The sequence below is a fragment of the Crotalus tigris genome, unplaced genomic scaffold, assembly GCF_016545835.1.
Source record: "Crotalus tigris isolate CLP2741 ecotype Arizona unplaced genomic scaffold, ASM1654583v1 scf7180000023598.3388751, whole genome shotgun sequence".
Lineage (NCBI taxonomy): Eukaryota > Metazoa > Chordata > Lepidosauria > Squamata > Viperidae > Crotalus > Crotalus tigris.
Genome location: NW_024100068.1, coordinates 3,142,447 through 3,159,530, shown reverse-complemented (window position 1 = coordinate 3,159,530; position 17,084 = coordinate 3,142,447). Strand labels below are relative to the sequence as shown.

The 17,084-nt window shown below is 36.6% G+C and overlaps 1 protein-coding gene across 8 annotated transcripts in view; it reads right to left on the bottom strand.

Annotated features, from left to right (window-relative positions):
• The window catches only part of KTN1 (kinectin 1), an 86,225-nt gene that overhangs the window by 40,594 nt on the left and 28,547 nt on the right, over positions 1-17,084 (bottom strand). For 7 of the 8 annotated variants that reach the window (XM_039319552.1, XM_039319544.1, XM_039319546.1 and 4 more), the window contains 12 exons: positions 13,540-13,716; positions 13,126-13,256; positions 12,165-12,281; positions 11,317-11,457; positions 9,705-9,811; positions 8,083-8,215; positions 5,496-5,583; positions 4,762-4,928; positions 3,848-3,916; positions 3,220-3,257; positions 1,553-1,643; positions 336-404 (listed from right to left, as the gene is read on the bottom strand). In XM_039319552.1, coding sequence (XP_039175486.1) covers positions 336-404; positions 1,553-1,643; positions 3,220-3,257; positions 3,848-3,916; positions 4,762-4,928; positions 5,496-5,583; positions 8,083-8,215; positions 9,705-9,811; positions 11,317-11,457; positions 12,165-12,281; positions 13,126-13,256; positions 13,540-13,716 — 1,328 coding nt within the window. The remainder of the gene's footprint in view (positions 1-335; positions 405-1,552; positions 1,644-3,219; positions 3,258-3,847; positions 3,917-4,761; positions 4,929-5,495; positions 5,584-8,082; positions 8,216-9,704; positions 9,812-11,316; positions 11,458-12,164; positions 12,282-13,125; positions 13,257-13,539; positions 13,717-17,084) is intronic. The other variant, XM_039319548.1, reaches the window with a different exon arrangement.

Genomic DNA, 17,084 nt, shown 5'->3' with positions numbered 1-17,084 from the left:
TGGAACTGCTGGAAGGACTGGGTTGTAGACAGGAGATAGGTGATGTCATATCCCTCCCCCTGTTGAGAGAGGCTGTTCAATTTTGACATAGATGGTCTCTTTGAACCCTCTTTCAAACCAATGGTCCCCTCTGTCCAAAATGTGGACTTTGTTGTCTTCAAAAGAGTGGCCTTTGTCTTTTAAATGCAGATGGACTGCTGAATCTTGTCCTGATGGAACGACTGATGAGAAGCAAAACGTCTTCAAAGAAAAACAAGAAAGTCCATTTGCCTCTTGAAAAAGCACCTTTGGGACAACCATGACCTGGATGACTGAAAATCTCCATAGATACTTACCTGATCATTTGTGAATGCCTGCAACTTTTGCACTTCTGCTTTCAGAGACATGTTGATATTCTGGACAACCTGCAGCGGAGAGAATAGTTCCTCTATTCAATCTACTGTTTAACACACTGGATTAATGTTAAAAACTTTCCTGTGCAACTTCAAAAAGGCCAAAGACGGAAATCAGCAGAATAGAAAACACCTGAACAGTTTGCAGGACCGACTGTAAAACTGACTTTACCCATTCTGAGGCCAGTTTTACAAATGCCAAAGAATGAAATGGAAGAGTGGACTGTCAGCTCAGGCTACAGTTGCCATGCTCTGAAATAACAGACACCTCAGATACTCTGCAGCTACAAAACTAGACTTTCAGGCAACATATTTGAATTTTGTTGGACCTGTTTGCGCTACTGGATTTGCAGAGAACTGCTTTGCATTTTGAAGAACAAAGAATGGTGTTTCTTCTCTTGGATCAGATCCAAGAGTGAGGCATTTACAGCATGATGGGATGAAAAGAAAAATGTTCGTGAGGTTTAAAATGGTCTGTTGCAGGCTCAGAAGGTTTCTGAAGAAAAGTGACTTATGGATTATGCTGCTAACAATTCTCACTCTTTTTTTCAGAGTCTATCTTGCCAAGTTGTACTCCTATAAAGGAATAATTTAATAAATACACCATCTTCTATAAAAATTCTCTTCAATCCAAATATTAAACATTTCCTCCCGATCCATGCAACATAATTAGATTTTTGAGGTTAGGAAGAGAAACTCCTGTAGCTTTAGAGTAATTTGCAATAACTGGGAATTGATCTGAAGCTGACTGTGCTCTTTCTAAGATCTATTGCATCTCTTAAACTGCTGAAGTTTTTACTGCTTTCATTATAGGTGCCTTCATGCTTGCACATGCATATACCTTCCCTCGAAGGCAAGAAAGTAGAAAGTACTGAAGTCACAGAACTGAACTAGAGCAAGCAGAGGAAGATTTGATGAGCAGTGCCCCATTGATAATTACAAGTATAGGAAGGGAAAAAAGAATCAAGGTAACTGCTATCGTTGAAATTAGTCAAGAAAGAGGAAAAGGTTAGTCCACTTTTTGTTTATATGACATATGAACTACAGCGACCGCAACAGATCCAACCACCTAACTAATACAACTTGACTGCTACTATTATTTATTTCCACAACTGAAAGATAACTCGCTCCACCTTTTTACAAATAATATTTCACTGTACCATTAGATCCTCTTCCTTGCTGGTTACTTTGAGTCGTTCATTGGCTAAGGACTCCTCAGACTGACTTATTTGCTGTTCTTTTTCTGCAATTCTGTAAGCATAAAAAAAAAATCAATAGTGATCTACAATGGCCTTCCTAAAAGGTAGGCACAATATTCTTTAAAGTTGTTGCATTTGAGAGTTCTATTAGTGTTTTAGAATATAAATAGATACTGTGCCCTCTTAACGAAATGCAATCTTTAAGGTTTCTATTATACTCAAATTCATAATTCTGCAGATCTGCTTGGGGTGAAAAGGAAAAGGTAATACAGTAACTAGCAACAATGTATGTAAGACTATGCTTTCCATGAAGCAACATCAGCACTTAATTTCAAGATATAGCCATTTAAAGAGGCTTTAGAGCAGGGGTCCCCAATCCCCAGCGGCCCACTCAGAACCAGGCCACGCAAGAGCAGGTGAGCATCCACATGGAGTTGCATGTGCTCACACACTGCTGCCACTCACACACAACCATCCCCTCTCCTTCCCCCTCCTGATCTGCCAAGCCGGAAAGTCTGGGGACTGTTTCTTTAGAGTAACTTAGCAATAACATATTATTTAGATGGAAGAAGGAAAGGAATACTTTTACTATTGTCACCCACTTGAGTTCAAGTTAGTACTCCATTATTGGGGATTTCATACAGTTTCCAACCAGTATATTTTTTATTTCCTTATGCTGAGTTGTGGATTGAGAAACTGTGGCGTCAGAGAGTCTGAAATTCAATATATAGATTACAGAATTCAGGATGTTGGTTTTACTCTTCTCTCTGCTTTTGACCTTTGGCCTTTGCGTTCTGATATAGAGATCAAAAATCAAGTCAGGTTGGAACATTTTGTCCTATATGACTTAAACTTTCTTTAGTCCTGTCTGCCCTTAACAATGCTAAATCAGGACCACTACATTGCCTAATCTCTGAAACATTAACTATTATACTAAGGCAGTTAATAGTGTTACATTCCCCCCTGCCAAAAAAAACAACCACCACCAAAAGAATTAATAGGGAGATGGTGAGGAGAAACTGTTGAAGAATGTGATTGGGAATGACAGAAAATAGCTTACATACTTTATTTTGAATTTCATTCAAAATATTGATACATTGCCTTTCAAGAGAACTTCCAGGACAGTTTGTGAAATTTCCTCCAAACAGAAAGTTTCAGAATCAATTGCAAATCTTATCACAGAACTGAGAAGTCCGGACCTGCTGCATTAGGGTTCAGGAGTACAAAAATAGTCTCTGAAACTAAAGCTACTAGAAATGTTTATTTGAAAATGTAGGAGAAGCTTCTCTTCCTGTATCTTACACAAAGCCCCACAGCTACATACTGAATCATACACAATGCTATTTTACTGTAATGTATGAAAAACAAGAAAGGGACAAAGGTAATTCTTCCCTAAAACAACATAAAATACAATACTCTGAAAACGTTCAACCTAAAAGGGAAATCCTTAGGAAGATGTCGGTAACTTCTAAGAAGAATTTGTTACAATAGATGGTAAAAATATTGACAATTACTGCATTTCCTTCAACAAAATCTCTTTCATATGCGCTCATACTCCTTACATGTGCAAGGAAGCAATTAGCACAGAAGCAACAGAAGGTCTGACTATACATGTGGAAAATACTTACACTTTTTGCAATTCTTCAGCAAGGGCTGAAGCTGAATTCTGAAAGGGAGAAGAAACAATGGCAAATTACATTCAGAATGAACATATGAAAGAATAACAGGTTTAAAGCTCTACTAAATTAGAAGAACACTAATTCTTTGTCAGTGTTAAGGATTTTGTTTCGTGTTTAAGGTGTTATATTAGGGTCAAAGAGACTCGGGTTCAAGATTCTGGAAAAAAAGGATAATAGAAATCTAATAAATACCTAAATAAATCAATAAATACCATCATCAGGGATATACAGAATAATCTGCTTCCATCAGATTAATTTGCACTCTCTCTTGTATCAATGGCTTATCCTCCAGCTGTGAAGCTAGGTACGTAATAGTTATCGCTCTGAAAGCATTCTGAAAATGAGGTACTGCAGCTTTCTGTACAAGAGCACAGTACGGCCATGTTATAATATGTGATTCACAGAACTCTCATGGAAAGATGCAGGCAGAGCAGTAACCTGCTCCAGCAATCTGCACACCTGAAGCACAAGGAAAGAGCAGCTGGAGAAGATGGAAGAGACTGGCTCCTAGGTGATGATGGCCACCTGTTCTAGTCTGATACCTAATGCATCTAACAGCAGGGCTTGTCACATATACCTGGACTGCCATCTGTGAATGGAGCTTCTGAAGCTGCGCTTTCAAAGCCTCATTCTGTTCCATCAGCTCCTTTACAAAAAAGAAAATATAAACACTTTATTCTAAATGGGCAATACTGTACGCATAAACAAAATTGTATTTTTACATAACGGTGCTACTAAAATTATTCACCCTGGAAAAAATAATAAAGTTGCCCATGCTGCATCATTTGGAGATTACAGAAATATCAACATACCTGAGGATATCACTGGAAGTTTTAATTCACTCAGAGAAACTCATACACATCAGTGTTATTCAATACTGTCTGTTAGCCCTCCCAGGCAAAGCGGACAGAAAACAGGATTACATGAACTAATTCAACTTTATTGTAAAGGTATCTTAACAGAATCTTGTAAGTCTGAAAGCACAATATTACTGCCTCCACTGTAAACTGCTTGACCCATTAGGATGGGTCCCTCCTAAATTTCTTCCCTTGGCTGTTAAGTCACTGAGGAGTCTTGCCTGTCTTGACTGACTGTTTCCTAGGCAGCATCTGTCTCTCTCTCTCCTCCCACCTCACTTTCTCTAATGGCATCCACACATTCCATTACACTGCCTTTGGAGTCATTTTCTAAGGCCCACTATGCAATTTCCAAAATAGTGCAATCACAATAGGTGCACAAAATCAGTGTGAAACAGGATTTGTCCAGCCATGCAAGATTGTACTATATATAGTAAAACCCAGGTGACAGCTCTCCAATAAACATCCCTGGGAACTAAATTCATTTTCACATTTTAGCATTCTGATTCAGGATAAATTGGTTGTTATCAAATTATCAATCTAAAATGTAACAGATCCCGTAACACTGATATTGTAAACAAACAAAAAAATCAAAATGTTAAAAGCTAAACATGATCCCCACAGAATGTCATACCTGCACCTGTCTCTGGATAGAATCCTCAGTTGTGACCCTCTTTTGTTCTGCTTCCATTAATTGCATCATCCTTTGTTCCAGCTGTTGTTTTGAGACCATTGTATCAGTTAGCTTGCTGTGCAGACTCTGGATTTCATTATCTTTAACCGCAAGTTTATTCTGCACATCTATAACAAGAAGCAAAAATTAACTGCTATTATCATTTGGGGGGAGCTTCTTACCATTGTCAGATATGTGCACTCTATGAGTGTGAGTGGTCACCTTAAATTTTATGGAAGTGTAGGGAACAAATATTTTAGGCATACAGAAAAAGAGAGACTGATGTAGGAGTGATCTGGCTCAAAACACAAGCAGCACAGTCTCAGCATGAGATCACCTCTCTGGAGAATAGAGACAGAAAGTGCATCACACTCTCACACTACTAACAACAAGCTATTACACAGTAGGGGATGTAACCAATGGTGTTTATTCTCCCAGAAGGCATTTCTGCATACCAAGATAATTGAATTTTGCAGTCCTCTTTCCCTTCCCTTCAAGGGAGAGACAGGAAGGCTATAGTAGGTAAAAGGGAAACCAGCCAAAATTAGATGCCTTGCTCTGAACAATGCCAATACTGTATCGGAAATCCCATGTTCCCAACAACACAAAAAGAACTTTAAAGAAACCAGTTTTATCCCACTGATTAAAAAAAGGAGGGATCATATTCAGCAGCAAGGAAGACCCTCTGAATGCACCTTGCTGGGCAGCCTCGTGTTCTGCTGTCCGTTTCCTGAGATAGCTTTGCATTTCCTCCCATCTTCGTTCAGCTTCCTGTTGTTGTGCCTTCAGGTTTAAAGGAAAGGAAAAGAATATACATATATGACTGCCTGTATTACTGTATCAGCCACAAATCATAAAAGAAAAGCCAAATACTTCTTGTTCTTAATAGTTTTGAGTCATGCACTAATGCAAACATTTAAAAAGCAGATTACTCAAGTATCTAAGTGACATGGAGTAGAATAATTAATTCAAGGCTGATCTTAAAAAAAGGTGGGCAAAAAAATTGAATATTTATAATGATTATAGTAATAAAGGTATGAATATATTCCAATGTTTCTCAACCTCAGAATATTAAGGTGTGAACTCCAACTCCCAGAATTCCCTAAAGAGCATGCTGGCTGGAGAATTTTGGATATTGAAATCCAGACATCTTACAATTGCTGAGGTTGAGAAACTGACATATCCCCATACAATAAACATATTTTAATGTGAACTAAATTAGGCCATGAAAGTAAACAGAGCACCATGTTTGCAATTCCACACAATTCAGAGTCTAAACAAATATGGCAAGAGCAAATTAAGAATTGTTTTACAAACCTACCAGTCAAGCACTACTACCTATAGTCAGGACAGGAACTGATCCATGGTTACCATAACAATAAAACAAAAAGAAATCCCATTCCACTAAATCAGTTAAAGTAATTTACTGAGATAGCTATTCCATTTTTATAGTGTAACCAGTCAGTCATCCAGAATTCCTTTACCACCAATCTGCATTTCTGTTTGCATATGGACATGAATATGAAATTATCTCAGAAGATCATAAATAATACAGGGGGTTAGGGTGATTTTTATTCATGGAAATGCTGCTTCCAGGGAATCTTGTTGGTGTAAGAATGAATGTCTTATTCTACCAGAAATAGTTAGATCATTAAAACACGACCTTTAAATTATCTTGTATCTGCACCTTAAAAGCCCCTTTACTTTGCTATTTTTATATTGCTTTTAAACATTTATTATGAACTGATTTAAGAAACAGTACTGAAGAGATGTAATACATATTTTTAAATAACATATATAATAATACTTCTAATCTGACAATTATCATTTAGAAAACACAAGTCACTCACATAATGTGATCTAATAAATTACTGTTGGATGCCATCTCTATGCCCAATCAAATAAAATTATGAGGCATTTTTTTTACAATGCTACAACACATGCTCTGTCAATAAAAGGAGAATTTATAACTTGTTGGCATTGATTTATATACAGGTCATAATGTTTCTGTAGCTGGTAATTCATTACAAGAAGAGTTTACAATTATTGTGTATTCTAGTAACATATTGCTTGCCTATGCATATCCTTTGGGGGTTAAACTGCCCTTTGCAGAATTTTTGAATGATCATGAAATACAGCATTGCACTGATTAAAAGCAGGCAGAAAATACAGTTTGTAAGCATGGCAAATCAATAATATAATAGAACTGCCACTTTCACCCCTCCTAAAAAGTCATTCCAAGGTTTCTCTAACATTCAGGAGGATTTTTCAGAGATAAAATGGGCACTAGAAAGAGGAAGTAGGAAAAACAAACATAATTATTTTAATTTCATGTTGGTTTAAAATCACACAAACCAACTGGTAAAGGAGGCATTTCAGATGCATCTGCTCTTCCTGAGGCCACTAGTAATTTTGTGACATACAGTTTATGTATTCCTGCTGTACATATAACAGAATAACAGAGCTGGAAGGGACTTTGGAGGTCTTCTAGTCCAACCTCCTGCTCAAGCAGGAGACAAACACTTGTGCAATCTCTTAAAAATCTCCAGTGTTGAAGCACCCACAACTTCCACTGATTAATTGTTCTAACTGTCAAGAAATTTCTCCTTAGTTCTAGGTTGCTTCTCTCCTCGATTAGGTTCCATTCGTTGCTTCTTGTCCTGCCTTCAGGTGCTCTAGAGAATAGGTTGACCTCTTGTTTGGGGCAGCCCCTTACATATTGGAACACTGCTATCATGTCACCCCTAGTGCTTCTTTTCATTAAACTAGACATACCCAACTTCTGCAACCATTCTTCACATGTCCCCTAATCACCTTTGTTGCTCTTCTCTACACTTTTTCTGGACTCTCAACATCTTTTTTATATTGTGGCAATCAAAACTGCATGCAACATGCAGTTTTATAAATAAGAACTACAAGAAATAATGACAGGTACCAACTTGTTGTCAACTACTTGCAAGTATTTGGAAACAAAACTGGGTAAGTTGTTTGATCTGACATAGATAAACTTCCCATACCTGTCAGTATATTATAAACAAGCCATACCTTCTTTGGATCTCATACAACCAAGAAAAGACAAAACTTCATTAAAGCGCTTCAGAAAAGAATGGATGATTCCAAAGCACTTTCTCACTTTGGATCCAACTCTTGCACACTTCTATTGACAATCCTCCCATGGGAGAGACTGCAAAGTCACATTTCTTCTCAGCAGCTCTGAATCATCTGATTTGCATGTTTGGGGCACAGGATTTGCCACAACTATGAAGACAAGTTGATACTCACCTTTAACTGATTGATGGCTTGTTCTGCATTTTTCTTTAGGAGCTCCTCTTGCTGCAGTTTGTTACTCTTTTCTGTCAGCTCACTCATCAGTCTAGCACAGTCTTGACGTAATTTATTGAGCTCCGAAGACTGCCTAGATACAAATATAATTAGTTGTTTTCACAATGTTGACAATGTGACTGAAGCACATTTGGACAGAAGGTCAAGCTGCAGTCACCATGACTGAAGATATGGTAATATTTTAAGCACATATGGCAACTATTAAAAAATATAATATGGTTATGTTACTGGGCCAACTATATATTCTATCAAAAACAAAATTCCGTTTCTTAATTAAAGAGCAAAGAAACAAGAGAAGCAATTCTTGATTACATTTTGCTCCTCTCGCATGTACAGATTCTGAAATGCCAAAGCAACTAATGAAAATTTATCCCTGCCTCCAAATGTCTATTGTAAAGAAAATCTCCAAATTATCTTCCAAAATTCACTAAGACAATGAGTATACACTTTGAACAAAGAAGACCCTAAACCAGTGATGGCGAACCTTTTAGAGACTGAGTGCCCAAAATGCAACCCAAAACCCACTTATGCATTGGCGGGTGTCAGATGGATGTGGCCCATTGGGTGGGTGTGGTTGCTGTGGTAACAGCAGACTGGGTGGGACTAAAAAGTTCAATCAATCAATTCCAACTTTGCAAGATCTTTTTTTTTCCTGGAAGAAGTTGAAATAGACTGATTGAACCTCTTTTTTTTTGTACACAGCAGCGGAAGCCTAAAGCGAAAAGGTTTTATTAAACCCAGCTGAAGGTCTAGGACTAGGGCGACGGTGCGTGTGCCCACAGAGAGGGCTCTGAGTGCCGCCTCTGGCACCCTTGCCATAGGTTCGCCACCACTGCCCTAAACAAATAAGTTCAGTGCAAAATTGCAGGAGAAATCATTCAGGCACAGCAACAGCTGTATTAGTTAACACGTATTGATTCTATGTTATAAGATAGGTTATTAATTTATTAAGCATTCTCCTTTGTGCTGCTTAGAGGCAGAAATTTTTCTAAACTTAGTTTGACACCAAATGGCAGAACAGATTGGGATAAATTCCCATGCTATCTCCTACAGCTGAAAAACTAAAATTAATGACAGTTAATACTGAACTCTCTTCCTCTTATCAGCAAACCTCTTATCAGACTGATCTCTCCTACATGTTGACAGTAATATGAAGAATACTCAACCTGATAATGCTGATTTTTAAAAGCAAATAAAAAACAATAATAACAAATCCCTAGAACTTGCTTTCTGTAATAGAAATAGAAAAAATATCCATTTTATAGGATACAAAACTATATGAATACTACCTTTTTCTCAGCCCCTCTGAATCCCTCAATGCACTGCAATGGATCTAACAGAACCATACAACTAAGAGAAAAAAGGTAAGTCTCTTTGCAGCTTTGCTCCGGGTAATTTCTTGGCAACAATGCAGAAGTGTTTTACCTAATCTTCAAAATCACATTATGTTTGTCCACAATAATACATCATGATTATAAGAATAAGAATAAGAATAAGAATAAACAATTTCAAGTTCAAAACCACAAGATAGATGTTTTAACAAAATGACCATAATGGCGTACTTGCTTTCCATTTGGTTTGTGGAAGTACTGACAGCATCTCTCAAAATACCATTCTCCTGCTTTAGACGATTGATCTCTGTTTCCATCTGTTCACGAAGCTGTTGAAACTGTGACATAAGGAAAACATTATTGTATTCCTTTAAGATAACCACTCTGTAATTTATGTGGTTCCATATAAAACACAGGGACTTATTGTTTACTAATCCAAACTGTGGTCTACTTTCGGCTTTATTTCTTCAAGAAATAGAGAAAAGGCTATCACCAGATTAGTTCCCCAAGATTATTTCTCAATAAGAAATCTAAGAACTTTGACCCTAATCATTGCTGAATCACACTGACATTTCCCCAGTTTTAGCTCCTGCAAGGTAATTAAACACTAAGGTCTCTTTTGTTTTATGTTTCATATTATTAGTTCATTTAATTAATCATATGATTTTACAGGGCATTGTTATTTTCTCTATTGTAAAATAACCACTTGGTTGATATTGTAATATTCCTTTAAAGTTTGAATTGCCTAGGTTTTAATGCACTTCCATTATTTTTTTGTACTTTGCAATTTAATTAGCTTTTGCTTATTATGTTCCATTGGTTGTTTTTAACTGTAATTTAAATTAGTATTCTGGTTTTGCAATTGTAGTTTTGCAGTTACTATAAAGGAAGGGAAACTTTAAGAAACCTTCTACTTTTAAGTCTTCAAACTCTGCAGTGAAACTATAACTGAAATATTAGTATAACCTAAAAAAGGTGTGTAATCTAAATCCTAGTCAAACGTGAAATTATATATGAGGTTTTCAAAACATGAGCACTATCTTGCTTTTCCATGTCCTTACAGTAGTCCTATCAATGCTTCAGTGACAAAGCTGATATTCAAACATGCAGCGACTACTGATCATCTAGAGTCTGTATGTCATGTAAACCTCATTCTGATAATTAGGAGATATACATGTAACAATCATGACTAATGAAATCAAGATATGGGAAAGAAAGAATTTAGGGAATGTCTACTGATGCGCAACTCAGTGTCCTTTACAGGTCATTTTTTTCTGTTCAACACTGTTCAGAAGAACAATTACACAATAATTCCAGTTTGCTTAACATGTTTATTTAGCCACAGGTCTGCCATATCTTGGCATGGAAAAAGGAAAGTCTGCTTGCATAGAAGCTGAGCAGATTGTTTAGAGAAACCATCTAGCTAGGGATGTTTCAGGATTTAAGGATCTACATTTTTAAAAAAACAAATCTGATGCACTCTTATTAGAGAAATAAAGAACCTACAACTAATTGTAATTTGGTGTAGGTGCTGGCTGCTATTTTTTTTTTTTTTTTTTGAAAAAATATCAATTTGTTAGCTACCCAAACCAAATACAATAAAATTTACAAAAGAAATTAGTATCCTGTGGGGAAAAAAGCAGTTTAAAATTATATAAAGGTGAATACTTTAAAAAAACACACTAGCTGATTCACATTACATGAGACAGAAAAGAGGTTACCCATAAACACAGAGAAATTGTAATATGCACCCAAGGGCTATAACGCATGTTCTCATCCTAAGCATCTGGGTACTCAAGTCAAAATGAACATTTGCATTTTTCATTAGAGATGTTGACTTTACCTTCATTTTCATCTGCTGGTTTTCTTGGTAGCCCACATGGATTTTGTTTTGGAAACCCCCATGCTCTTTTTCCAATGTGTTAACACGCTCTCTCATTTTTGCCATAACCAAATTGCTTCTTTCTTTCTCTGCCATCAGTTCCTAGGACCAAATCAAAGAGTATCTTTTTTCAATACTCCGCCTTATTCTGAGGCCCATGGCCACTTTACACAAAGCACAGCATTGCAGTTTCCTATCATAGTTCTAGGTATCTCTCAGAGCATCTGCGAGGCTCAGAAAGCATTCCTGGAAACAAGGAATATACTTCAGGGTTACATTTTGCCCTACAGCATTTGAGCATCTCTTTTATTTCCTTTTAATTAAATGAACCTTAAAAAATAAAATCAGTAGGACATGGGAACTGACAGGCACCAAGGGCAGACATAATGCTACCAGTAGATGCTTTAATTTAGTAGGTTCCCAGATTTTAAAGAGGTGAGACTGGACACAGCTCACAGTAGGAAAACAGAAAAAGTAATAAAAAAGTTGAAAGATAGCCAGGCAGGGTGTGGGGAGGAGGCATCGAATTCTTTATAAAAGTAACAAGGAGTTGCTGGAAGGAGTTGGGAGAACAGAGACTATTATGTATGCTTCCCCCTATGGATTTGTCCCACCTCGTCTTCACACTTGAAGTGTTTCCTACTAAAAAGATTTTTTAAAAATGCCTAACATCAAACCTCCCAGCATAACTGTTTTTATTAGTGGTATAAATGACACACTTAGCTGTGCTTTCCATGAATGATTGTTCCTCCCTTTACATCTGATTATACCAGTAATGGTACATTTACTTAGTCTGGGATTCACTGTACCTGGGAGAGCTGTTTGCATTGTTCCTTTGCAACAGCACCTTCTTCTTTTGCTGCCATAAGCAATTTATCCTTTTCTTGCAGCTGATGGAGCACTGCAGCTGACTCTCCTTTAGTTGCCTGCATGAAGATGATAAAATGAACTTAAGAAGAAACTAAGTACCAGACCACATGTCACAATAAATCAATTTAACTCAATAGGAACAAGCCACAGCAAATCATGATCATGTTCCTGCCATCCATTTTCCTCCTGTAGCTTATTTCCTGACATACAGTAAGTTCCTGTTATATTTAAGTCCTAAATTCCTTCATATTAATGACTACATGCAGCAGCAGTTTCAGAACCCTTGATCTAAGAAGATCAATAACTCATCAGTTTGAATAGCCATAGAATTTCTGAACCAGTCAAAAAACTACTGCTAGGCATGTGGTAAATACTATTAAATTCACTAGTATGTGTGTGAAATATTTTAAGGTTGCAATAAATAAGGAGCAGAATCTAATTCAAGGACAAAAAGAATTGGCCAAATAGGACCAGAGCACAATATCCTCTGGAAGAGCAAATACTGCTGGGAAAAAGCTTATCAGAAAGCCTCAAGGATTCCCAGTTACCTATGCACTTTCTTTAGAAGCAATTACACATGCTATACTACCGTACAAAATCCAAGATGAGCTTTTGTAATAAAACAATGCATTTGTGGCATATGTTTCTGCTCAAGAACAGAATCTCTTAACAACCAGCAACCAGGAAATGTATCTTATGTGGTGCAGGAACAAAATAGTGACATCAATCTAGAAGATTTTAAAAAATTCCTCAAAAAATGTTCTGATCTGTTATCCAAAGAAAGAAAATCCAGATTTATTTATTTGTTTGTTTGTTTGTTTTCCAAAGAAGGAAAATCCAGGTATTTATCTGGATGGTAAGCAAATGCAATAGCAATGCTAGCCTCAAAGCACCAGTTACCTTCTGCAGAATCTCCTGTATGGCATTAGATTTCTCCTTCAATAACTCCACCACATTCATGGCCTCCTCTTCTGTGAATATCATGTTCTTCATAACTAAGATAAAATCCTTAAATTTCACATCTGCATTTTCTATAATGAAATCAACAGAACAGTTATAAGAAGAAAGCAACCTTTCTTTCCTCTCCATTTCCTTTCATTTCTGATGCAACGTATCCAGCCTTCCCCTTCCATTTACCATGTGGTTTCAATCCATTTATCATAAATTCTGCAGCTGCCCACCGTCTAAAATTTTCTCAGTTAAAAAAACAAATCCCTCAAATTCTTAAGAATATTGTGGCAATGACTATGTTTCCGTGCATCGTAGCACAATCAACTAGTTTTCCTGGCCCTGCTTTCTCTTTTGCACCAATACCTTTCTCAGTTTCATTCTTCAGTTTCTTCACACTGGTTTTCTGCAGTCCTTCAAGACCATCATGCCTCACCAAATCAGCTGCTTCTCTCTTTCCTTCTGTTACGCTTGAGTCTGCATTATCCATCAGAGGAATATATGTTGTTGCACGAATCAAAGGTTCATCCACTAAAGTCATAACTGGAAATTTAGGAAATACATTGACAATAATACATGGTTGCATGCATTTAAAAATTAGCTTCACTTGGTTTCTTCCAACTCAAGCCTACATATGCACCAGCACTTTGGTTATTTCTTGAACAGGTACATAACGCCTTTTATAATTTTTTTTATTGTTTATTATTCGCTTTTGATAGTTTGGGATTGCAAGTTGTTTCTAGTAATTTTTTTTTAACAACTGCTACTAAACATATATTAAAAATGCACATAAATTAGCAGTTAGAAACTAGGTTTCTACTTTTCAGCCAATATAGTATTTGACTATATTCAAATAAAATATAGCCTCTGGCATGAACTGACTACACAATTTTAAGCAAACCATTTTCTCAAGTCTTAGTCTTCCACATCTATAATATAGGAATAATACCATCTATTTACAAAGAATTTTTATAAGAATTATAAAACTATGCATATGAAATGCTTTGAACACATAGAAAGTGCTACAGAAGTGCTTTTATATTAGGGTTGTTAAACATATCCTAATTCCTCAGTCTCTCCAATAATTGACTCATAATAGACATAAGTGTAAAAAAATGATCATGTCACTTTTTTCACTGTTGTTGTAATTCTGAATGGTCATCAAACAAACTGTTTTAAATCAACCTGTATCATGCCCCAATTTGCATTCCACGACATTGCTCTAATATTTTAAGTCTACAGTACTTAATAGGATGTTTCCAATTTCTTTGGACTACAATTGCCAAAAGATTTACTATTAGCTTTATTGGCTGATTCAGATAGAAATAGAAATCTAAAAGATCCAGAGAACCTATCTGCTTTAACTCTATTTTAGATAAGAGACCAGGTTATATATGGTAGCCACTGTTTATTTTATTCTCCTTCAACCTGTTTATCTCTCTTTCAAACTGTGCAAATTGGTAATGATCACTTGTGGCAGTGAATTACACAGTATAACTATATGAAACAGGTTATTCTTTTACTTGTCCTAAATCTGCCAACACTCAAGCTCGTTAGATATTGACTCTATTTAAGTGTTGACACCATGAAAATAGCACTGAGCTATAGTGATACATTTTCATATTTTAACGTAATATTCTCAACTTGAAATTTTCCTTTTTCTTAGCAACTGTATTTTGTTACTCTCTAATGAGCAAATGTGTTCAACTGCCTCACTCAGTGTATGATATATTAATTTTCAGTTATTCTGAAACTACAAACTGTTCAAACTCAACCCCTCCTAGTAATGCGAACTAAAGCAAAGCATATGCAGTATACCCTGTGCCACCCAGTGTACACCTGTATATGAATACACATGGACAAGAAACAGACACACACATATACTATTTCATTATACAGCAGAAAATTCTGATGCCTCTTGTGTGTACTGGAGGTAAAGAAATTGGAAAGAATTCCAGAAGCCATGTTCTCCATGCTTTCCCTAATTGTTTACCATAAGAAAAGTTTAGAATGAAATATCTCACTACAATATAGAAAGTCATATTACAATCTATGCTTTGCCTATCAACACATATGTAACAGCGCATGCATAACATCATACTTTGGATTTGACTAAGCTTTGCTGTATTGGCCAAAATCTTTGTAGTTTAGCTATCAGAGGAATTCTTGTTGAAGCTGTCTTTCCAGTAGATGGCGCTACAACCATCTTAAATACAGTATTTACTTTTAACAATATGAGAAAGTCCAGCCACCCAAAGAATAATGAGCAAAGTTGTAAGAAATATGATTCACCAAATGTGGACAACTATGCTTTTGGCCTAAAATATATAAAGAGGTACTTTTATGGGAATGGATTAGCCCACAAAACTTACTGTCCTTGCACTTATGACAGCCAGTGTCCCCCAAGATCGCATGACGGCAATTTGGGTGGTTGACAACCAGCATTTATTTACAACAATTGTAGCATCCTGGGGTCATCTGATTGTTATTTGATCTTCCCAGCCAGATTCCGACAAGCCAAGTCAATGGGGCAAGCAGGATTCATTTAACAACTGTGTGATGTTTAATGACTATGGCAATAAAGGTCATAAAATTGGGTGCAGTCATGACTCATTTAATTATCACCTAACTTGGCAGTAGAAGGCCAGTTGCAATTGTAGTCATAAGTTGAGGACTATCTGTATATAAAAAACAGACTTATATAGAGAAGTAGAAAGACGTTTGGTAGAGGAGACTGAAGAAAGCAATGAGTGGAACTAGAGGCCAAAAAAGAGTTAACTACTGTCTCTCTGAAAAACCCTTTGTCATCATCTTATCTCACCCCCATCTTACAGAAGTATGGATAGTCTTACCCGCAATATGAATTGATCTCTCATTTGCATAAGTTTAAATTAGTTCAACTGCAATTACTTGGACCTAGATTCAGAGTCTGTTCACTCTGATCTAAAGGACACACCCATCTTTAAATAGCAGGTTCCTTCATCCTATCCCATCAAATAGCAGTAAAGCACAGACCATTTTTGCTGGTTCAGCAGTACCATTTTACCCTAAATCAAAGTTTGTTGTTCAACAAATTGGTCTGATAGTGCAGGAAACAGATGTCCCTTGAAGGATAGGCTTCCATGCTTATAATATGGATAAAATTGAAACATTCCACCCAATTGCTCAAAGAGGAGGAAAAAAAAAACAGAATGGTTGTATGCCATGGGATACCTCTAAAGCAGGGGTCCCCAACTCCTGTCCGTGCATTGGTACTGGCCCGCGGCATGCCAAAAACCGGGCCACACAAACAAGCAAAGCCCCATCCACAGGATGCAGGCTGCATGCGAAACCACACTCTCTCTGGTCCGCGGAAAAACCTCTCTCCACGGAACCGGATCCTGGTCTCAAAAGGTTGGGGCAGCTGCTCTAAAAGTATATTTTATAAGGTTAAGTATACAGTAATAAATATACATGCAATCGTATTTGCAATGTACCATTAAAAATCATCACACGGAGGAGAAGGAAATAAACAGAGTAAATAAACAGTGTATACCACTTTAAACTTCTGGAGGAAAGGCAGGATATAATTCAAATGAGTGAACATATATTGATTCAAGAAGATCAAGCACTTATTTTTCTTCTACCAAAAGATAACAATTGTCAGTCATGCTATTTCTGCCCTAAACTTCTTTTTGTCAGGCAGGAGGACCTCCTTGGTTCTAGAAACAAACTGTCACAGAAAACTATAGATTCATAGAACTCTGAATAAAACTATTCTTAATATCTATAGTCTGTAGCACAGTTCACGTATATGCATTAAATATTTACAATTCTTTTTTTAAAAACAAAAATATTTTATTGGTTTTTTTAATTTTTAAGGAAAAGTACTCAGGACACACTGTGGTGTTTGGGTAATCAGACATTCAAAA